General features: G+C 34.7%; 1 protein-coding gene across 6 annotated transcripts in view; it reads right to left on the bottom strand.

Moving 5' to 3' along the window:
* The window catches only part of LOC127877874 (serine/threonine-protein kinase Sgk2-like), a 113,032-nt gene that overhangs the window by 26,360 nt on the left and 61,386 nt on the right, over window positions 1-25,286 (bottom strand). For all 6 annotated transcript variants that reach the window (XM_052424179.1, XM_052424181.1, XM_052424178.1 and 3 more), the window contains 3 exons: window positions 21,241-21,340; window positions 3,568-3,614; window positions 2,736-2,793 (listed from right to left, as the gene is read on the bottom strand). In XM_052424179.1, coding sequence (XP_052280139.1) covers window positions 2,736-2,793; window positions 3,568-3,614; window positions 21,241-21,340 — 205 coding nt within the window. The remainder of the gene's footprint in view (window positions 1-2,735; window positions 2,794-3,567; window positions 3,615-21,240; window positions 21,341-25,286) is intronic.

The raw sequence follows: 25,286 nt of genomic DNA, 5'->3' as shown, positions 1-25,286 counted from the left end.
AAAAAGATATACGGCGTTGATTGTGGTTGCAGTTAATGAAAGGTAAAGACTTCAATGAATGAGATCAAAGATAGCGAATGTCTTTTTCTGTGCAGTTCTTAGCTGCAGCAAACGCAGTACGGGATGATACGCGGAGTTTTCGCGGCTTATTTTACATTATTTCATATTGCTGGTCATAAACGTATAGATACAAAACAGAAAACCAAAAGAAGAATGGAAGTGAAATTAAAACATATGAGTCAACCGGCCACACGCGAAGTATCCGTATATATTTTAAATATTTATACGCGCGTTCTTCGAACAAACCTGTTTTAGTGGTTTGTCTGGCGTTGCTATTTCATTCGATTTTTAACAGTATCGAGAATCATTGCGCTCATGCTTAATTCATTAGTCAATATGATGGCATAATTCTTGTTAAAATAATTAAAAATAATATTTATCATGGTATTGTTGTAAAACACATTAAGAATCTATTATTGACATACCATATGATATCGCTGGATATCTTCATTTAACATCTGTCTGGTCTAAAGAAAATTCCAGTTCACCTAGTTCACGCTATAGCGTCTTTATTATGTAACGATTATTTTCCTGGCCGCGAACTCCGATCAGCACATATGGTAGAGACGCAGCGATGACCTGTATGTAAACTCTGACATTCACACACAGTGGCCGCAAATTGACCCGATATACCTCGCGAGTTGAAATGCAATGCATTAAAGTGAGTCTTCGCTTCCACTGCTCTCTATACTTTAACATGTTAACATGTTGACAGGAATATGGAAGTTAGTAATAAATATGAGAAAATAGCTTTAAGTGCAAACGTTCTCGCGCTGAAAACCTTCTGAAAATAAAAGGTGGACGCACAAACTGTATTGATGTCGTGATTGAGTGTAAAACTGTTCTATCTATTAAGCCTTTTCATTAGATATAAAATTGTTTCATGCTGAACACGCAGTAAAACAGTGTTACAAAGACGCGGACATGTTTCCAATGTTCTGGTCGTATGCTCAAATCAGCCAATGCAGTCAATGAAGTGTATTCATCTGTACTTGGCCGCGGGAAGTTTTATTTGAATTATATTGGACGCTAACAAAGGTCAGGCTAAGGTGAAAAGCTGGCTTAATACAGCTTACGCCGAAAAATGGACATTATCTTATCTGACACATTCATACCTGAACTGAACTGAACTTGAACTGTTATCAACAGCAAACAGCTGATGGGCACATAGAGAGGGGAAAATAATTAGAAACAAGTTTTGCTGCAAAACTACTTTTCTTGATGGCTTGCTTACAGTCATTTTTTCCTATTTTTGGTACAGTTTTTAATACTCGACCTTTAACCGCATTGATAAGAGGTCCAATTTATGAGAAAATTATTTGATACATTCACTGTTACGTTGACACTATTTTGCTAGACACCAAAAAACTGTACATATCACGAACATAGTGTGCCCTAAAATTTTCATGATTTTCATTCTGAAGTTTCAAAACAGAAAGCTTTTTTGCATGACTACATTTTATGTAGTTCTTTTTCCAAATAGTAGCAGATTATCGAGGATTAACCAAATCATCCTGGATGTTGTTATTGATTAAAATTGTATGGTACTTGACTGTTCTGCCAGAAATTATTTCCTGTTTCTTCACTAGTTTTTTCAACCATAGTCATTTTGCCCGCTGCCACCTTAACAAGAATTGATATCTAAATTTACTTTGTTTTGACTTTTAGCGCCTCTTTTCGATTTAAATATTGACAAAAAAACTTTTAATACTCTTTTTTTTCAGAAGTAAGACTTCTGTTTCTACAATTAAGTCAAACTTGACCACAAAATTGAAAATGGCTGACATTGAAACTTCAATATGAATGATGGAAAACGAATCATTAAATTTCTGATTAGCTAATGATTGCGTCCAATTACTTATCTGTACTTGTGCCATATACAGCTGCTAAGTAAAACATAATTTTAAAGCAGCATGTAATTGCTTTGGAAAACTTGTATGATGTCCAATCCAGGAATACAGTTACACAGAATGTTCAACAGCATGTTGCAATGATTTAAACAGGCCCTGATTATGCCTGCTTTATGCAAGCCAAATCTAAAATTGATATAAAAGAATGTATTGTTTGTATAAGATATTTATAAACATTTGAAATAGCTTTACTGACTTCATTGAAAGTGTCTGTATTTCAAACTTCTGCAGTTGCATGCAGAGATTATGCAAAACTGCAACACAAAATTTGGCTGCAATTGTAGTGTTTACGATAATGGTAATTCTATGTAATCATTCAATGAAATCATGTGCACTTAAATATCACTAATAAAACAACTGTTACATAGTTTAGCAAACTTATGATCAATTCAAACATTAACTACAAATGCAATCAATAATTTCCCATTAAAAGTTCTGGCTAGATGGGTAAAATAAAGCATAACTCTATGCAGTATATAAGCCACACTCTTCGAAAACAGGGCTTAATGCATGTGCCTTAAGTATCATTCCAGATTAGCCTGTGAGGTGGGCACAGGCTTATCAACGAGGACACTTGCCAACTAAACTGAATTTTTACTAAGAGACTTCCTTTTAACAAAAAATCCCATACAATCAGAAAGTGTTGTCCCTGATTATCTTGTGCGAACTGCAGAGCCTATTATCTACGACGATACTAAATGTACACACATGCCTTAAGTAACATTTTTTCTAAAGCTATACCTCATATACATTAACTTGTTTTACCTTTCCAAAACTTCCCTTGCCTATGACCTTCAAGAATTCAAAGTCACTCGGTTTAACACTGAAATATAAAGAATTGAACAATTCATAAGACATTTATTTGTAATAAAATTTCATTAAATATAATATTTTGAAATAGAAAAAATATAAAGACACCAAAACTGCTACACTTAAATTGTGTTAACAATTGTTATCAATGACAACTAATGAATACATAATATAAAAATAAAACCTAGCCCTGTCATTTATTTCATGGTAAATAAAAGTAATTACTTCTTTGTTCTGTATCATTTGTCTCAAATTACCTGTTCTCAATTAAGCACCTGGGATGGACATTCTTAATATGAAGGGATATGAATACTTGGTTACTAGCTGAGAACTTTACGCTGCATCAGGTTTTCTGCGAGTATACCAAATAATTCAAAATCCGCACAGCAATACAATGTGTCAATGCAAAACAAAATTATTACAAGACTTTTTAATAATATACCGGTATTCTTGATAAATCTGGCAGTGTTATACAACATGTAAAACTTGAGTACAAACAATACTTGTAAAATATCTTATTACCTGGACTCAATTTCAAAAGCAGCTATAAATATTGGAAATGTTCACAATTAATGCTATGAAAATATTTGCGCTTATGATATCATTATAATATGCTTATTTTTGTATATTCATCATGTCCTTTGATGTTATTTTCCTGGTTCCAATCTGTCACCAAGCCCTATGATTTCATCAACATCAAGCTTTTATTTGACATTTAAGAAGCGTGTGCAGCGACTTGTTGCCAAATGGGACTATCTTACATTCCTAACATGTTGAATGTTCTGACCTTTTCTTTTCACTAGGGCCAAGGTTGACTGGATTGGCGTCTTTACTCTGCAAGAAAAACAACTTTTGCATTTAAAAACTAAAAGGACTTGGACAAATTAGTTTTTGTGTTGTGTTTTTTTTTGCATCTATTGCATATATATATGTAATAGCATTTACAGTGTTTTATCATTTAAATTGGTAAATTTCTGATAAATTCATTCGACTTCCTGTATTACAATACACATGTATTTATATTGTAATTGCTGGTATTACCATTTCATGCAAAATAATTAGTTTTGTTCACTGGTAAGAGTACACTTAATGCAAAACATGCAAGCTGATACATAATCTTCAAAACTTTGCTGAACACAATTATTGGCTTAATAACACCATATTTTAAGACAATTTCAGTGGATATAATTATCTAATTCTGGGAATACAACCATCTTAAGAAACAAAATACTGCAAGAACACTTGCAGTTAATTGACTTTGTGGCCAGAAACTGAAGATATAGGTGAGGGCTGTAAACTAATTATTGTTGTATCCTATGACAACTACTGCCATAATGTAGACATATGGTAGCCTACATGTATGTGAACATTGAGGTCCGAACAGCTAATAACAAATTACGAACTTAATGGTCACCAAACCTGTCCAATCTTGCACGTGAGCAGGTTATATGTTGTCAATTTGTTTGATCGATGAAGAGGTTACAGTTGTCAATGTCATAGCAATAACGTATGTACTAAGCAAATAATTTGGCAAATGTATACCAGTAGTTCATATATGTTCAATAATCTTAAGGTAGCGCACCTCTAATGATTTCCCACGATTTATTTTACGATCATTGCCGATCTTCAATGATCAGTTATTTCCGAGAGATGCATTTTATTTTTTTCAAACTTCGAATTTTGATATGTGTTTACCTAATTCATTAAGAATACATTATTTTCACTATAAATATTGACTTTGATCCAATTATCATCTGAAAAATACGATTTCGCGATTTTTCAAAGATCGACGAGCCTTTTTACCTGTTTACTTATGGATATCTAATTTAAGGTTGCACTGATGTGAAGTTGTCAAGGGCCGAGTGGGTATAAAGGCGATGGACTAGAAATCTTTTGGGATCTTACCGTGCAGGTTCGAATCCTGCCAACATCGCATACTTTTTGCGACGCGTTTTATTTCTTTTCTAACGTAATTTTATTTAATATAGCATATAAGCTATGTTTATTGTTAAATATGTTGAAAATTGTATGCACATCCTTCAAGTTTTAAAATTAAAACAATGTTATGGCTAAATTGGGTAATTTACTGCTGAAAATACGAATGATGCATGTTGCATTTTTATTTTTATTTCAAAAAGTAAACGGTAAATCTGTCTATTTCTTGGTATTTTTGCTGTATATAGTGTTTCTATAAAAACTAAGATTAAAATATAACTTAAATGATACTATTTTGAATTTTATGACACTTTGTTTTTAACCGACCCAATTTTTACTCGGCTGAAATCACTTACATTTCATGGCGCTATTCCATAGATAAAAATTTGTAAAAAATAAATGTCTGTAAAAGAATACTTATTTCATCTTGTTTAAACTCCAAACACCCTTGTCAAAAAAGTGAGCAAAATCCGGTTATAACCCAGTTTTAAACTGGGTTTAACCCTGCGGTATTGGCACCGAGCTAAAAGCGAGTCTTTTAAACACACTTTTTGCTTACCGACTTGGTTTTATCTTAGTTGAATCTTGGTTTAACTCGCTTAAAGTCAACATAGTGGTTTTTTTAACCGTCTTAAGTGGGTTTAAAGTGAGTTTTTTCAGGCATCTGTGTTTAACTCTGCGGTATTTGCACTGTGCTAAAAGCGGGTTTTTCAGACACGCTTTTAGCTTACCGACTGGGTTTTTTAGCTTACCGACTTGGTTTTTTCTGAGTTAAATCTTGGTTTAACTCGCTTTAAACCAACATAGTGGGTTTTTTAACCATCTTAAGTGGGTTTAAAGTGAGTATGATTTTCTACAAGTTGGTTTTTTGAGGTTTTTTAAACATGCTTAAACCAACTTCTGTCTGTGGAGTTGGTTTTAAGTGGGTAAAAAGTGTGTTTTTTATGTGAGCTATAAGCAGGCTAAACACGGTTTTTAAGTGAGCGAAAAGTGAGCTGAAAGCACGCCTTTGTTAGTTTTTTTCACAGTGAAAACATGCTTTTAACTCGCTTTAAACCTAGTTATTAACAGTATTTTATCTGTGAAAAAAACAAAAGCAATTTGTGGGTTTGGGTAAGTTGATTTTTGTGGGTTTTAACAGTGTTTTAGTGAGTTTTTTTAAGAAAGTAGGTTTTTTGTGAGCCTTTTGTGGAATTTTGCAGTGTGAAAAAAAATAATTTTGGACTGATATGTTCTAGAAAAAATGGTTTTTGTGAAGCAATTACAACAGTTCATTATAAGCCCCATGTGGTTAAAAGGGAAAAAAACACAATGTGTACGAAAATTATGTTTATATGACAAAAATAGTACACCTCAAATTAATACAAACAGATTATTTTTACAATACATTATACAATAATAGACATTTATGGAAGATTTTAAAGCAAAAGGTTGACCGCAATGGACCACTGCGGGTGGAGTATTTAGACCGCAGCTGCTGCAAAGACCTGGATCTCAGCTGTTAGAGGTACCTGAACCGCAGTGGAATGAGGAACCTGGATTTCAGCTTATGGAGGGACCTTGACAGCATACGGTGTTGGGACCTGCACAGCAGCTACTGGAGAGACCTTGACCGCTAGGGGACCTGGAAAGCAGCCAGTGCAGGGACCAAGACCTGATCTTGGCGGGTGGAGGGACCTGGAAAGCAGCTGGTAGAGACCTGGAAAGCGGGCGCTGGAGCGACATGTAGTTGTACCATTGATGCTGCTTGTGTCCTTCTCATCTTGAGCATCTCTTATGCCAGTTGATCTGCAAAGGATTAATACCATATCACTTTCAAAAGGGCAAGGCATTCTTCAAACATGTTGATTGGTTATGTTTTCGTTCCACTTAACTATGAAATATTGCTGTTATGGTAATCTTGTTGCTTTAATAATAATAAATTTAAGTTATTTGCTTGTTGTTTTTGTTTGTTTATTTTTGAAATTTTAATCCCGTGATCACATGTGACTTAGCACTTTTCATCAATTATTAAAAGAAATTGCGTTTGGTAGAAAATGCAGTTTGAAAATGTACCAAGATGCGTGGTCTCATTTGGCTGTGTGGTCTTGTGGCATTGTAAATGCAATAACCTGTATAGTTTACCTCTCAACAAATAGAGCTTTCTTGGTCAAGGACAGGGCGAGGTTTTCCCACTCTTGTTCCCCTCAAGTTTGCCAGCTTGTGCAGGTTAAAAACCAGGTTTAAAAGTCCATACATCAGGCAGGCGATGATGCACATTCTTTCCAAAGGATCTTCCCATCCATGTCAATTTTGCCTTGTGGCAAGAGTTTAACCTTCAAAATTAAAAAATATACATGTAAGTTCTAATTAAGTATGAGGGAAAGAAATCCGTTCAGTAATAACCAGAAATAGATATAAATAAAATTTTAGATGACAATAACCATGAAACACAACCATAATTATTCACTGTACAAAACATTTACACTTTTTCATGTGTAAGTTTATCTATTTTTGCTTCAAAATGTGTTGTTTATCCTTTAAATTGCAATACAATAACTTATCCATTTACATTTCCCAGTGACAATACATAAATATGATAATGATCATAATTAATTCAATAAACTAAATAAAAAAGGGTTGAAGAAATGACAATACAAACCTGTTAAAACTGTTCTTCAGTATTCCAAAAACAACAGCAGGCAGTTCAACCCCCTTTCCAACCAACTTATTATTGATTTCCACATTGCAGTAAAAAACACATTGTTTTCAACACACAATACTTCATGCTGACAGAATTTCAAGACATTTTACACTATCATTATAAGTCTTTCACTTCTTTATATAAATGTTGCTGAATTAAATTTAGCTCAATATTAAATTGCTGACACCAGCTTGTTTTTCAAAAGTTGTTGTTTTCAAAAAGATAACTTCCTCAGTGCAATAGCCAATCAAAAGCCTTATATCTTATTCCACACAGCCTTATCTCTAGGCAAACCCCATCAGTAGCCTTATCTGCCCCTAGATAATCAGTACCCTGTTTAGCTCTGAATGCCTGACAGATTGTTATCTGTTTATTGTTAGTGGTGTGAAATAAGGGTGTTTTTAGGTATTGTCTTGTTATTTTGTTGACAGTTTATGTAACACAGGTCATGTTTGGCATTTTATTATTTTATTGCAAATTAAGAAAATGGATATGATGGTATCATATGCAAATATCAAAATCTTGCATAACTTATGTACAAAAATAAATAGATTATTTCCAAAATAATGTTTCCAATACCATAATTATTTAAATATGCAGATTTAACAAGTAAATACTGTTTTAAACAAATATAAACAATCATATGAGATTGTTAAAAAAAATAAAAAAATAAGACATAAAACAATCATAAGATATATATATAATAAAAACAAACATAAAGATAAAAATTCAAAGTGAAACACAAACTCTTTTCATTTTCATGTATAAAACTAAGCTTGACCATTGTTATAGTTTTTGTCAGTGATACTTGTTGTCCATCTGTGAACCTGTGATGTTCTGAAAGAGCCATTTTCATCCAATTTTCCCTTAAAATTATGGGGAGCACACAAATGTACAATAGGAACAATGGCAAACAAGCTGTAAAAAAAGCCCCTTTACAATTGACTTGTTTTATTTATGGCTATAAACATCAAACAAAGACCCAGTTGAAGAATTATTGTTTCATTGATGAGTTATATTAATAAACAAAAGACCAACTTGTTGAAAAGTGTGTTAAAATGAGTCTTTAAGCCTCGTTGCAGCTCTCAACTTATTTACAAAAAGACCAAGTTAAACTCGCTTAAACCCACTTCTGTTTAAAAAAAGACCAACTTCTGTTGTAAAAGACTCGCTTATAAAACAAAAAGACACACTTAAACACACATAAACCAACTCATAAATAAAAAGGCTCACTTTTGACACACAAAAAACCGACTTCTTACAGAAAAAAACTCGCTTAAACACACATCTTCTTAAAATAACCAACTTTAAACTCAGTTAAGCACAGTTTAGCGCACATAAAACTCACTTTTATTAGCAAAAACCAACTTCCGCTAAGAAAAACTCAGAAAAAACACAGTTTTATGTTGGCTTAAGTGTGTTTTGGTATGAAAGTGGGTTATTTTTTGACATGCACCTTGTAACTGCTTCTGTACACACCAACTGCATGCCCATATTTGGAAATTTGAATGAATTATGGAACTTTTATATACCCCAGGGGTGAAAATAAACTGGACAAAAGCCAAGCGTGAGGGTGGTTTTGAAAAAATCGGTATATTTTTTTTTAAAGCATGGAAAGCCTACCTACAAATTTGCATGCTGAAATGATGCTGATTAGGAAAATAATTAATTAAATTATATTTGGATATATGCCCATTAGGGGTGCGCTACCTTTAGAATGACCATCAATATAAAATATATACCATGTCTATTTTTATTAAAGATTATTAAAAACATTAAAATGAGCAGTGATTATGCATTATCATAACAGATAATTTCTTGCCAACAAAATTCTACAGTAGATGAACACTTGTTTCATTTGTATTACTGTTTTTGTGAGAATTTGAGATAAATCAACTGGATTATTACTAATAAATATCAGTGCTATAATTTTCTACCAAAATATTAAAACTTAATTGATCAAATCAATTAATCTTGATGATCACATGAAACCTACAGGCTTATCTGGAACTAAACTGTCGGATTTTATGGAAGTTTACATTCACGGGTTACAAGTCTCTTCTAAACAAAAAACCCAGTCTATGTGGAAAGTGCCCTCCCTGATAAGTCTGTGAAGAACAGCTCATTTATGTATTTAAGTAAAATAACCAAACTGAACTCAAACCATCAAGGTAATCAAGTCCTCTAGGCCAACTTGGCGTCTCCGCGTCAAATAGTTCTGTTTTCCTTATCGGTCATGGGCATGTATACTAGCTAAAGTGTCCTCAAAGGAGGCTATCAGTGAACCCTTGTGTACCCAATGATATCTTAAGCAGAATGTTTACCCATACCATTGACTTACTTTACAAAATGTTTACCCATACCATTGACTTACTTTACATGGCATAAATTATTTATGGCTTTATAGTGTAAACATGTAATGAGTGCAAATTTAGGAAGCATAAACCTTAAAATAGATATCAAGGATTGAGAGATTAACTTGTATACATAATACCGGTATATCTTTTGACATAAAAATGTATTATATGAGGCTCATAACGACTTCGAGGTTTAAGACATTATTAGTTTAAGTGATGAAGGTGTTTGTGATTCCTAGAAAGCTATTTTGGAAAGCCACATGTTTTAAATAACCTTTTAAAAACAATTTACAATCATCAGTGATCACCACTCCCTTCACAAACCACGATGTCATGTTGTCACTTTACTAGGTGTACAGCACTTTATTTCTCTCGCCACAAAGTCATGATTACACTTTTCAATTCAAGGTGTTGCAATGTAATGTGCAAACTTAAAGACCATCAATAGTAAAAGTAAACATAATAGACAAGTACAACTTTGTTTTGCAAAACCAACAACTTTCCAAGTAAACTAAGGTATGTATTAATTATAACATTAACAGACTCAATTATAACATAAACAAACTCAATTGAAAAACTGTGTATTCTTCTGAGTATTGCATTGTCTAATACACCCTAGACCAAAATTTCATACTATATTGTTCTCTATATGGGACCAAATCTGGAAGGCCGGTAACCGGCTTTTAACCTGCATGCATTTCTGCTTATCCAAAATTCACAGCCATGAGAACATTGCACTGAAATTTTATTTTCAAGAGGGCAATGCACTCAAATGTTTATTAATTCATTTTGTAAGCATATTATAAATATTGAAACAGTAATATGATTGTATCAAACAATTTACAACAATATAATTATATTTTAAGCTTTGAGCCAAATAAATCTTCAAACAAACTATGATCTCTTTGTCAGGAAAATGAAAGTCTATAGGAATGTGTGAAATTTGTTAACAATATATATACAGTAAATTTACTGCAGTAAATATTTTTTATTTATAGCTTAACACATAATTTATTTCTATAGTTTTTATTGCATTCATAGGACAACTGTTTTATGGCTCTGTTTTGATTACCGGTACTTGTTCGATCCATTGACAAACAAAACTGAATTTTATTCAACCTGTCACAGTTTCTATCCAAGATCACACCCTTAAAAACTGTAAGACGTATATCGTGACAGATTTTGAATAATTGAGAAAAGTTGCTCAGCATAAATCACAGTGGTACAATTGGTTTCAACATCACACAGCATAATGTGCAGAGTTTTTGCAATCTTTTACGACATGTAACCAGTGAATTCTGGTCAAGATCTTGACTGGACTGGGTTGAAGAATTAGCCTTCAAACACTGTTCGTGACATTCGACGAATAAAATTTAAATATTGCATTGCGACTGACTGAACGAACACTGCAAAAATGCAATGATATTATTCCAAATGCATGCATGTTTTGGATTCAAGCTGGTTTGTAAATTGCAAATTAATTGATTGCACAACATCAAAACGTTTTTGAAAATAAATGTTTATTCAAGTGTTGCACGATTTAAGTTTTTATTCTTGGAAGAACGCTGGTTTTAATGAGCATTACTGATGCGCTTAACAAACAGAATAATGAATGCTTAATGAGAGAAAGTTGTAGAAAATGGAAACATGCTTGTCAAGTGTCCTGCTGTCAGACGTCAAACAAGACAAGGCGTCAAGGGAGTAAATCAGTCACACGGAGAGAGATCACTGTTTCACCACGCTTGATACATGTCCTCCCCATGTAACAGTCATGCTCTCTTAACCCAGTCTAGTGTCACTGTCATTGTTTTGTTTAATGTATTAATTTCTTGGGTATTAAATTTACGAGAATTGATACTTATAATAAACATAACAAATATGGTGATGGTAGCAAATCTGTGATGGGTTATATTGACCATTCTGCAAGCAATAAGGTAGAAGCCTGTACAGACAAGCCCGGCGTTAAACCCATTTATGCCTAGTTGACCTTCCCTGATCCTTCTAAATAGGATAAATTGATTTCCAAAATAAGGGATGTCTAGTATATTATTTCTATATTAAGAATATTTCTTACAGAAATTTCTTTAAGCAAACAGCGCAGACCCTGAGGAGACGCCGCATCATGTGGCGTCTCATCTGGGTAAGCTGTTTGCCAAGGCCTTTTTTTCTAGACGCTAGGAATAAATGGGTTTATTCAATTAAATACTGTTATTCTTGTGATGATACAAACTACCTATTCTCATATTAATTCTGCTAACAAAGATGCATATACTGGTAGGTCATCAAATGCTTCCTAATTGACAATAGAAGTAACACTGTAAAACAGCAAGAAGAGCTTTTTGACATTATAGCTCAGTCACAAATGCTTTGTAGTTTTTTCTTAGAATGTGGGCAGTGCATGAATGTGAAAAAAATTGGCATTTATTCCATTGTGACTTCATGACAAATATATCATGGAAAAACAAGTTGTTCTCATCAATATTGAACAGTTCATAAGCAGTTCTTGAAGTCATTGCAAGGTATATTATCTGTACTGGAGCTTTATTTCTTCTATGAACTTGTTACCTAAAAATTGTGCAGTATTCCTTGTAAACAAAGTTCTTCAACCTTTAAAGAGACATATGATTGTTGTTGTTGGGTCAATATCTGTATATGAAAACATGAAAAATGCCCTTTGTACAAATTAAGCATTTTTATGTATTGTTGATGATATCTGAGTATAAAACATTGTGAGTACGAGTGTTAGTAAGAAATGAGCGGATACGACAGGTATACATGATTATGATGTACCTTGCAGTTAATTTGCTCTGCAAGCAGTTCGACCTGTTTTAACTGAAAAATATAAAGCCTTATATGAACAATGCCATGAAATTAAAATAATATCTATGTTACTAGTTACTATACTAGAATCTATTCCCTTACCCATGCTTTGACTACCAGAAGTTTACTGTTAATAAATTGAGTTAGTCTTTTTTTCTAAAAACATCAAATAGACCCATTTGTCTTGTCAGACACCAATTTAACTATCAATGTAACAAGAGGGCCAAGATGGCCCTAGTTTGCTCACCTGAGAGGAGTCGGTTCATTCAATCTTTACCAAATGTCAAACTTGACCTAGATATTGTCCAGACAAACATCCTGGTCAAGTTTCATGATTATTGAACCAAAACTCTGGCGTATGAAGTGTTATTGTTTTTGTAAGATTTGACCTGGTTACCTATATTTTGAGTTGACCCCCTTACCAAACATCAAACTTAATTGCTTACAAAAATAAATATTATGACCAAAATTCATAAAATCTGAAACAAATTTGTGACCTCTAGAGTGTTTACAAGGATTTTGTATAATATAATGAAAATTTGGACAATCTAAGGGCAATAATTATGGCATTAATGATGTGATTTATTTATCATTATCAAACTTGACCGAGATCTGTTTTAGCAACTTTGATAAAGAAGCTTAAGAAATGTGAATGTTAGAGTGTTTACAAACCAAATGTGGACGGACAGACAGCGGACAAAGACCAATCCTAAAACCTCACCTGAGTAATCAGGTGAGCTAAAAATGGGGGTTCCAATGATTTGAGCAATTTACAAACCTGTCCGAGAAATCAATAAAACCAATGTATTGACTAAGTTTCACGATGATTAGGCAAAAAATGTGACTTCTATAGTGCTTGATCACAAGGTTTCTCTCTAGTCACATAAGGAAAACTGTCCCACCCCCTTGCGGTTGTTTTTTTTATCGATCAGGACCATTTGCGAACTCATCTGAGATATATATAAAACCAATCTTCTCCGCAAGTTTCATGATGATTGGGCAAATATTATGACTTCTAGAGTGTTCACAAGCTTTTTTTACTATATAAATAAAAGAAAACTGCCCCCCCCCCGGCAGCCATGTTATTCAACTGACCGGAACCATTTTTGAACTCAACTCTCGCGTATCAAGGAAACAAATGTTCTGACCACATTTCATGAAAATTGGGCCAAAAATGTGACTTCTAGAGTGTTCACATGTTTTCACTATATACATATAGAGAAAAATGTCCCCCCCACTGGCGGCCATGTTTTTTCACTGATCTGGACCATTTTCTAACTCGTCCAAGATATCAATAAAACCAATGTTTTGACCAACTTTCATGATGATTTGGCAAAAATTGTGACTTCTAGAGTGTTTACAAGGTTTCTATATAGCCAAATAAGGAAAACTGCCCCGCCCTCTAGTGGCCATGTTTTTCAACGGACCGGAACCACTTTTGAACTCAACCAACATATCATTAAGGCAAAAATTTTGACTAAATTTCATAACAATAGGGCCAAAAATGTGACTTCTAGAGTGTTCACATGTTTTCACTATATACATATAGAGAAAAATGCCCCGCCCACTGGTAGCCATGTTTTTTCACCGATCTGGACCATTTTCGAACTCGTTCGAGATATCAATAAAACCAATGTTTTGACCAATTTTCATGATGATTGGGCAAAAATTGTGACTTCTAGAGTGTTTTCAAGGTTTCTCTATAGCCAAATTATTATAGGGAAAACTGCCACTATATACATATAGAGAAAAATGCCCCGCCCACTGGCGGCCATGTTTTCTCACCGATCTGGACCATTTTCGAACTCGTCCTAGCTATCAATAAAACCAATGTTTTGACCAAGTTTCATGATGATTGGGCACAAATTGTGACTTCTAGAATGTTTACAAGGTTTCTCTATAGCCAAATAGGGAAAACTGCCCCGCCCACTGGCGGCCATGTTTTTCAATGGACCCAAACCACTTTTAAACTCAACCAACATATTATAAAGGCAAACATTTTGACAAAGTAACATGAAGATTGAGCATAAAATGTGACTTCTACAGTGATTAAAAGGTTTTATTTTTTTGACCTAGTGACCTAGTTTTTGAACCGACATGACCCAGTTTCGAACTCGACCGAGATTTCATTGGGACAAAGCTTCTGACCAAGTTTCATGAAGATAGGACAAGAAATGTTGCCTCTAGAATGTTTACGAACAAATGTTTACTGACGGACGGACGACGGACAAAGATCAGTTACAAAAGCTCACCTGAGCAATCAGGTGAGCTAAAAAGTATGCGTTGCTAAGTTTGGGCTGGACTGAAAAGGCAATTATTCTGTCTTGTTTGCAATTTAAGTGATAATATTGAACTTGAAAAGTCACTCTTTTGGGAGCATACATGCCTTCTTTTAGGCTACATTACATTCAAATTTTAATAAAATTATTTAAAAAGTTCTCTCTGAGGTTCATTTCATGAACTAACTGGTTCATTTAAAACTCAATGCACATTAGCTCATTGAGCACACTAGAGCAGGAATATACTTGATGCATGTTCAGTCTGTTCAAGTTTATCAGGGTGACACTTTCCGCCTAAACTGGATTCTCACTAAGAAGAGACTTTCTTTAACCCATTTATGCCTAGTGAACTCTCCCATCCTTCTAAATTGGATCAATTAATTTCCAAAATTAGGGATGTCTAGTATATTTATTTCTATATTTAAAATATTTTTTACAGAAATTCACTTAAGCAAACAGCGCAGACGCAGATGAGACTCCGCATAGTGCGGCGTCTCATCTGGGTCTACGCTGTTTGCCAAGGCCTTTTTTCTAGACACTAGGCATAAATGGGTTAAATAAAAAATACAATAAAAGTGGAAAGTGGTGTCCCCGATTTGCCAGTGCACGCATGCATTATATGCCCCGTTTTCTGAGTGTGCATCTCACAGAGCTGGTAAATCCAGAACATGATTCTCCGTCCTTCAACAGGCACATGAGCGATTATTTTATATTTGGGCCGTGCTCTGTTAACAGTGGTTTAATATATGTGTCTTGTTCTGAGACAACTGGGCATAATGTATGTGCGTAAAGTGTCGTCCCAGATTAGCCTGTGCATTCCGCACAAGTTAATCAGGGACCACACTTTCCGCTTTTATGGTATTTTAGTTTCAAGGAAGTCCCTCCTTACCGAAAATCAAGTTTAAGCAGAAAGTGTTGTCCCTGATTAGCCTGTGTGGACTGTCCACACAGGCTAATCTGGGACGACACTTTACGCACATGCATTATGCCCTGTTTTCTCAGAACATGACACATATGTTCCCAAAGTGTTGTCCCATACTAGCCTGTGGGTTATGGTACACTATTTACTCTCTAACGTAGCAAATAAATCTGGACCAATATGTCTTTTCAGACATAAAAAGATGATTTCTAATGGCAACTTTACTGTTGTTTTATTAGAGCAAAATCTTGAGACAATTTAACATCCTATCAGAGCAAAATTAATGTCAGATCCCATGCCCTTTGGCTAGAAAACGATGGATAGGACATATTACAAGTCTGGTGTAATAATGCTCTTTCCACAAAATATTTTTAATAAATATATCTGGTTTTGTATTGACATTTATAAGGGTTTGGATTGGTTATTATAACTTTATAATATATTTCTATTGTAAGATACATTCCTAGTATAAAAGAGATAATAATGATAAATGTCCTTTTTTAAAAATTATTTGTGTTTTTCTTTTCATTTTGCTTTTTCATTTATGATTGCACCTTAAAACCTTTTCAAAAATTTGCAACCCAAATGCTCTAACTCCATAAATTAATTAAACAAGAGCTGTCAGAGGACAGCGAGCTCGACTATTCGAGTGCTTGACATTATAACATAAGCCATCATGGGAAAATTGTTCATATTCAATAATTTATTAGACGATCTTTCAAAAATAAAAAAAGGTAAACAAATAAATAAAAAAATTGGGGGGGGGGGGGGGTGGGGGGGGGTTGAGAGGGGGTATAATGTGGGGTGTGGTCATTTATTAGACAATCTTTCAAAAATAAAAAAGGAGAAAAAAAAATTGGATGGGGAGGGGGGGGGGGAGTAGGGGGGGGGGTGAGAGGGGGGTATAATGTGGAATGGGGTAATTTATTAGACGATGTTTAAAAAAAAAACTTTTTGGGGGGGAGGGGTAGGGGGGGGGGGGGTGAGAGGGGGGTATAATGTGGGGTGGGGTAATTTATTAGATGATGTTTAATAATAAAAAAAAATTGGGGGGGGGTTATGGGGGAGAAGGGATTCTGGGTAGGGGCGTGGGGTATTGTTTGGGTGGAATCCATCGTGGTATTCAGGTAAGTGTTGTTTTGTCAAAGTATTAATAAAATGTGATCATAAATAAAGAAGTAATGGCAATTTAAGCAAAATTTCAATTATCTAAGTGTAAAAGGGGCCATAATTATGTAAAAATGCTGGATACAGTGGTCTGCTCTTGTTTATAGGTTGGGGTCATGTTGGTAAACAAGTATGCAAAATATAAAAGCAATATGTCAAAGGATATAGGAAATATTTGGGGTAGTACGCAAACTTTAACATAGATTTATCAATAATATGCATATTCTAAGTATAAAAGGGGCACTAATTATGACAAAATGCTTAATAGAGTTGTCTGCTCTTGTTTATAGGTTGGGGTGATGTTGGTAAACAAGTACACAAAATATGAAAGCAATATGTCAAGGGACATTGAAAATAGTTGGGGTAGTAAGCAAACTTTAACATTTACTGCATATTCTAAGTGGAAAAGGGACCATAATTATGACAAAATAGTTGATAGAGTTGTCTGCCCTTGTTTATAGGTTGGGGTCATGTTGGTAAACAAGTATGCAAAATATGAAAGCAATATGTCAAGAGACAAAGAAAATATTTGGGGTAGTACGAAAACTTTAACATTTGCACGCTAAAGCAGACGCTAACGCCGACGCCGGGGTGAGTAGGATAGCTCCACTATATATTTTATATATAATAGTCGAGCTCAAAATGGCAAAAACAGTAACTAAATAATTATCGTACCAATATTGGGTAACTTTAATGGCACAAGAGCTATAAATAGTATAATTATGGACAAACAAAAAAAGCCCATAAAAAATATTAAAAGAGATCTTGGTTGGAACTAAACTAACTAAGCTAGGTACACAAAGGTGTATGCATGTGTGTCAAAAGAATAGTCATTTACTGACAAAAGGTATATGATCACTTAAAACAGAAGAACAACAAGAAACCGTCGGAAACGGGTGATGCTCCCCAAAAGTTTTTTTTGTCACAATATTGCACTATATATTCAGATAAAAAGAAACGTCTTGAGGGGCATAACTTTGGACAAAATAATACGATGGATGGTTTAGCAACTAAAAAATTTCAAAGGGCCATAACTCTATAAATAAATCATCTAACCTGAACCCACATATAACATGCGCATCTTCTCAAGGTAGTTAAGCTTCCCATAAAGCTTCATTGAATTCCAGACAGTAGTTGGGGAGAAAGAATTGCACTATATGTACAGTTTATAGAAAGTTTCAAAGGGCCATAAATCTGTGAAAAATCTTCTGACAATAACCGGCTGATAATATGCACATCTCCTGTTGGTAGTGAAGCTTCCCATAAAGTTTCATTGAATTCCCGTAATAAGTTGCTGAGAAATAGCTCAGACAAGAATAGCACTATATGTACAATGGAACATTTCAAAGGGCCATAACTCTGTGAAAAATCATCCAACAAGAACCAGCTGATAATATGCGTCTCTCCTCTTGGTAGTGAATGTTCCCACAAAGTTTCATTGAATTCCAGTCATTAGTTGCTGAGAAATAGCCCGGACAAGAATTGCACTATATGTACAGTTAATGGAAAATTTCAAAGGGCCATAACTCTGTGAAAAATCATCCGCCCAGAACCTGCTGATAATATGCACATCTCCTCTTGGTAGTGAAGCTTCCCATAAAGTTTCATTGAATTCCGGTCATTAGTTGCTGAGAAATAACCCGGACAAAAATTGTGCACGGACCCCTAAAAAAAAATTTGGGGAAGCATAAAAACAATTCCCCCTATGGATATTTTGAATTTTTGTTTGTTTGACTCTTAATTTATGTCAATGGGCGGCAAAAACCAGTTTGCACTAAATTCCTAAAACCAACAAAGTACTAAAACAAATACAATATGTCAAAACTAGTTTAATTTGGATTCACACTAAAATGGGGTGACGTAATTAATTTTGTGATGCAAATTTTTTTTTTTTTGGCACCCAAATCACATCCATTTCACCACAAGCTGTTTTGAATGCAAAAACAAGAAAACATGAATGCTGACAGTTCTTATAATGCACCAAAAACATGTGAACAGACTTCCCAAATCATGTAACACCATCATGACATTTGACAACAGCTGACTATCCAAATCCTTCAAACCAGTAAAAAGCAGTCAAAATTGTTAACATGATCTCATGTACAAAAGGAACAAAAGGTGTAAATAAACTAATGTAACTTAAGTGCCAAATTAAGGTCACTGATTTTTAACCAAAGATAGTGTTGATGCATGATTGGGCTTGGCCTATGCTATGGTGATAAAGGACACCAATTATCATGAAACCATGCAGTGATGACTTTTAAGATGCAGCAATGATACTGAAGTCTTAAAATTGTTGTTATTGTTTACATACCATGCTAGAGTGAAATGTGAGCTACTTAGATGAGTAATTTCGGTGCATAAACCAGTTTGTTGGTCCAGATGAACAATCTTAAACTGCTATAACTAAGCGATGTAGAGCAGTATACATAGGTAATGGACTGAACAACAAACTCTGTATCCTGCAGTGGCATGCTGAGCCACTATGATGCAATTAACCTAATTTAGGGTCTTATTGCAATTAATACAGTTTAATATTGGAGCCTTGCTGTTGGAAAATGGGTTTTAATGCATGAGCATAAATTGTGGTGCAAGATAAGCCTATTGAGACAGGACATGCTAATCTAGGAAAACACTGAAGAGGCATGAAGCCCAAATTTTCCAAGTCGAGGCTATTTTTTTTTCTTTAGCTTCTAAGCAGGAGATGTTTGGATTATCAAATGGCCTAAAAACAATATTACTAGGATCTTATGGTACCAAAGCTTCTAATTTCTCAGGACAGGGACATTCAGCACCTCAAAAGCCTGTATTATTGATAAGTTGGGAATGGTTTCTGTCTTTATGAAAGTTGCCCAACACAACAACATACACACATTTCCTCCTTGGGACAATATCGGTGTATTATCCAAATGATGGCCAAATAAAGCAAAGACTAAGAATATAATTTGCTTGCACTCATACTGAACACATAATTAAAATAACATTGACATCAGATTTACATATAAATGTAACATACTGTCGTATACACACCAAAGTTCTTCACTTATGATTCTAAGTGAGAAAACATTGATAACAAACATTACTATTACACACAGATTTCATGTTCATTGTGATTTTATACTTCTAATATAAAGGGAATGATGAAAGATCATGCAAAGTACAGTATGCCCCCAAAAAGGAGTAGTCTTGAAAGCAGACCTAGAACTTGGATATTTACTAATAAATGTGTTATCCAATTGTTTTATCGAATGAATGCTTGTAAGAATAATTGATTACAGAAATTATATTAATCATCAAACTCTCCCCCCCCCAAAAAAAAAGAGATAGTATTTAAAACAATATTACAGTGTCAATCACCTAAAAAGTGGCATCATGGGACAACATACAGATCATTATAGGAGTCATAGAGATATATCCAACACGGATGACATTGTGCACTTACCATTGTTTCGGTGGAAGTTTCATGACATTGAGTACTTACCATTGTTTCGGTGAAGGTTTCATGACATTGTGCACTTACCATTGTTTCGGTGGAGGTTTCATGACATTGTGCACTTACCATTGTTTCGGTGGAAGTTTCATGACATTGAGTACTTACCATTGTTTCGGTGGAGGTTTCATGACATTGAGTACTTACCATTGTTTCGGTGGAGGTTTCATGACATTGTGCACTTACCATTGTTTCGGTGGAGGTTTCATGACATTGTGCACTTACCATTGTTTCGGTGGAGGTTTCATGACATTGAGTACTTACCATTGTTTCGGTGGAGGTTTCATGACATTGAGTACTTACCATTGTTTCGGTGGAGGTTTCATGACATTGTGCACTTACCATTGTTTCGGTGGAGGTTTCATGACATTGTGCACTTACCATTGTTTCGGTGGAGGTTTCATGACATTGAGTACTTACCATTGTTTCGGTGGAGGTTTCATGACATTGAGTACTTACCATTGTTTCGGTGGAGGTTTCATGACATTGAGTACTTACCATTGTTTCGGTGGAGGTTTCATGACATTGTGCACTTACCATTGTTTCGGTGGAGGTTTCATGACATTGAGTACTTACCATTGTTTCGGTGGAGGTTTCATGACATTGAGTACTTACCATTGTTTCGGTGGAGGTTTCATGACATTGAGTACTTACCATTGTTTCGGTGGAGGTTTCATGACATTGTGCACTTACCATTGTTTCGGTGGAGGTTTCATGACATTGAGTACTTACCATTGTTTCGGTGAAGGTTTCATGACATTGAGTACTTACCATTGTTTCGGTGGAGGTTTCATGACATTGAGTACTTACCATTGTTTCGGTGGAAGTTTCGGAGTTGAGATCTGGGTCCACGGAATCAAGAGCATTATTTCTTGGGTTGTCCAGAGAAAGGAAGGATTTCACTTCAGGTCTGCAACAGAGAGCAATATATCAAGTTCACTTTATTAATTAAAAATAGCAAGTCAGGCCTTATTCTAGTCATTTTGGGAAAATCCATTGAAAGTGTACAGACATGAACCTTGTACTATCAAAGACTTGAAACATGCCAGTTTCAGATTCAATGGAAAACTGACCCCAAATTACAGTGTTTGCTGAGCAAGAAACTCAGAATATGACAGAGTGGGAATAAAAACAGTGAAAGTGTTATGAAAGTATTAGTTTAAACCTATTTATTTTAGTTTGATTGCATCAAAAGCCTCAGGCTTATAGAAACCCTCTCAAGTCGGTTTCCTGGGCCTATAACCAGTACTTGGTGTCTAGTGAGGTCAAGAGCTAGAGAATGCTCTCCGAATCGGGATCAAACCCGAGACCTCCGGATCGCTTATTAGGCGGACACCTTATCCATTATTCCATAGCAAACTTAAAGTATTAAAAGTATCAAGCAGTTGGATAGAAATTTATCAATTTAACTGAAAATAAATATGCATTTAAAAGTGGCAAAAAAGTATCGGTAGTGCTGAATATGATAACTATAGTGAAACTATGATAAGAAAATTATAGACTGAGATTCATGATAAACATTTACCAATCAACATTATTCAGTCTATTTACTTTCTGTCAATTTTATAGCAATTTCACATTTTTGTCTTTCTGGATAATACAAACATTTTAAAATATATTTAAATGACACACAGCTGTTTTAAAGTTCACAAAGTTTACATGAAGATTAAAGTTTACAACACAGTTTTACACAGAAAGAAAACTTAACCCTGTGATTTAAGAGAGATATCACAGCAGGATGCAGGAACATCCTAATATCAGGTCACTTAAAACTTAACCCAGTTTTAAGACATTTTTAGCAGTCTAACATGATTATGTTCTCCGTAAGATGATTGCTGGATTTACAATTGTAATTCTTTTGCTATTTTTATGATATTTGAACAATCATCAATACACTATAGCGGTGTGCCGTGAAAAATTCAACTAATATATTGGGCATCAACAACATCTTCATGTTCATCCAAAATTCTTGTAAAGTTGTCAATACACAAGTTAGGGTTGATGTTGAATTGCAAAATTACTTCTTAATGTTCATTGAACCAACTCATTTGTTATGCAACACTGGACTAATATAACACAAAAATGAATGATGAACATCAAATTATGAAAAAAAAAAATTAACAGATAGCAGATCAAAATTATGGATTTATTTTCTTTAACACGATTGTTTATGTATGCCTGAATATTGATTTTATAGTTATTAAGTATAATAAGAAACAAGAGGGCCATGATGGCCCTGAATCACTCACCTGACTCATTAAGATCAGATGAAAACTATGACCTCTATTGTCTACACAATGTTTTTCTATGATTTGACCTAGTGACCTAGTTCCTGACTCTAGATGACCCAAATACAATCCCAATCCAGATTTCATCAAGATAAACATTCTGACCACAGTTCATAAATATTGGATGAAAACTGTGACCTCTATTGTCAACACAAGGTTTTTCTATTTATTTGAACTAGATTTTTACCCCAGATGACCCAAATACAATCCCACCCAGATTTCATCAAGAATTCTGACCAAATTTCATAAAGGTTGGATGAAAACTGTGATCTCTAATGTCTACACAAGGTTTTTCTATTATTTGACCTAGTGACCTAGTTTTTGACCCCAGATGACCCAAATAAAATCCCAACCCAGATTTCATCAAGATAAACATTCTGACCAAATTTCATAAAGATTGGATGAAAACTGTGACCTCTATTGTCTACAGAAGGTTGTTCTATTATTTGACCTAGTGACCTTGTTTTTGACCCCAGATGACCCAAATACAATCCCAAACCGGATTTCATCAAGATAAACATTTTGACCAAATTTCATCAAGATTGGATGCAAACTGTGACCTCTACTGTCTACACAAACAAATTGTTGACGGACGGACGCACAGACACACGCAGGCACGCACAACGGACGCCGGACATCACACGATCACATAAGCTCACCGTGTCACTTCATGACAGGTGACCTAAAAATATGTGTCGGAGATAAACATGAACAGTTGTGGTTAAAATCCCATAGAAACAAGGGCTGTTTGTAAAACATGCATGCCCCCCTATATGGGCTATAAGTTGTAGTAGCAGCCATTGTGTGAATACGTTTTTTGTCACTGTGAATGGTGGTGGTGGTGGTGGTGGTGGTGTAGTAGTAGTAGTAGTAGTAGTAGTAGTAGTAGTAGTAGTAGTAGTAGTAGTAGTAGTAGTAATAGTAGTTGTAGAAGTATAGTAGTAGTAGTAGTAGTAGTAGTAGTAGTAGTAGAAGTAGTAGTAGTAGTAGTAGTAGAAGTAGTAGTAGAAGTAGTAGTAGTAGTAGTAGTAGTAGTAGTAGTAGTAGTGGTAGTAGTAGTAGTAGTAGTAGTGGTAAAAGTAGTAGTAGTAGTGGCAGTAGTAGTAGAAGTAGTAATAGTAGACGTGGTGGTGGTGGTGGTGGTGGTGGGTGGTGGTGGTGGTGGTGGTGGTGGGTTGGTAGTAGTACTAGTAGTAGTAGTAGTAGTAGTGTAGTTGTAGTAGTAGTATTAGTAGTAGTAGTAGTAGTAGTAGTAGTAGTGGTAGTAGTAGTAAGTAGTAGTAGTAGTAGTAGAAGTAGTAGTAGTAGTAGTAGTAGTAGTAGTAGTAGTAGTAGTAGTAGTAGTAGTAGTAGTAGCAGTAGCAGTAGCAGCATTACAAGACCAATACTTAAGAATGATCAAATGGGAAAAGGTAACATAGAACCAGCAGTAAATATGGGGCTCATTTACAGGTCAGATTTGGAATCTTTGCTGTAAAATGAGATTTTGAATGAATTAAAGGGAGGCAAATCTGTAATAAAAAGAACATGCATAAACCGTAGTTGTTTCCCTTGTTTGAACCATGCTAAATCCTTACAAGTTTGGAAAGAATTGGATGAAAAATTTGGACTTTATTGCATAAACACCATTTTTTCAATTCAAGGGGAGGTAATTCTGTACTTCATGGACCAATAATGCTCATTTTTTGTAGGGTTCGTGTCCTCATTGATATAAAGACACTGTGCAAATTTGGAAAGGATCGGACAAAAAATGTGGAAGATTTTTGAAAGTTTTCACAAAATAGGCAAAAACGAATAAACATGCAAAGTTCAACGAGCTCCTGCGGCCATGTTTTTTGACAAATCAAATTTCTTTGAACAACTTTTTCAGGGGAGCCCTCAAAGGTCATCCCTGTGAAATTTTTTGAAAATCTGATGAGCGGTTTCTGACAAGAAGATTGTTTAAGGTTTTTACCATATATTGTCATGGCGGCCATCTTGGTTATGCGATCAAATTTTTTTTAACAATTCTTTTGTCCCATGACCTAGGGATGCTCCACATGAAATTTAGTTGAAATTGGCTCAATGGTTTAGTAGAAGAAGATGTTTACAAATTGTTTACGGACGGACGGACGGACGCCGGACGCTGAGTGATCACAATAGCTCACCTCGAGCTATCGCTCAGGTGAGCTAAAAAAGCACATGCATGAATTCTGTACTCACACCTGAATTAAGAGAGACAAAGAACTGACAAAAACACACTCATGCCCAACCCTGATTTATACATAAGTCTAAATATATCAATATTTTATTTAATGTTTCCTGAATGAATATGTAGCCTTGTCACGATTTTATAGAATGTAAATTTCATTCATACAAAATCTATCTTATAAGGTTAATACAAGTCGTGAGTGAAATTGCCCCTCCTACTCATAGTAACAGCTGAGTAATGAAAAACATGAAAATAAAAAAGAATGACTTGTGTGATAAATCAATCATTCAGGTTCTGTCTTGAACCAAATGAATACTGTACAATGAATAAATGAATACATTAAAAAGCTGCGTGATTTAAATAATGAAGGCAAATGA

This window comes from Dreissena polymorpha, chromosome 4, assembly GCF_020536995.1.
Source record: "Dreissena polymorpha isolate Duluth1 chromosome 4, UMN_Dpol_1.0, whole genome shotgun sequence".
In the NCBI taxonomy this organism is placed as follows: domain Eukaryota; kingdom Metazoa; phylum Mollusca; class Bivalvia; order Myida; family Dreissenidae; genus Dreissena; species Dreissena polymorpha.
This window is presented reverse-complemented; position numbering and strand designations above follow the sequence as displayed.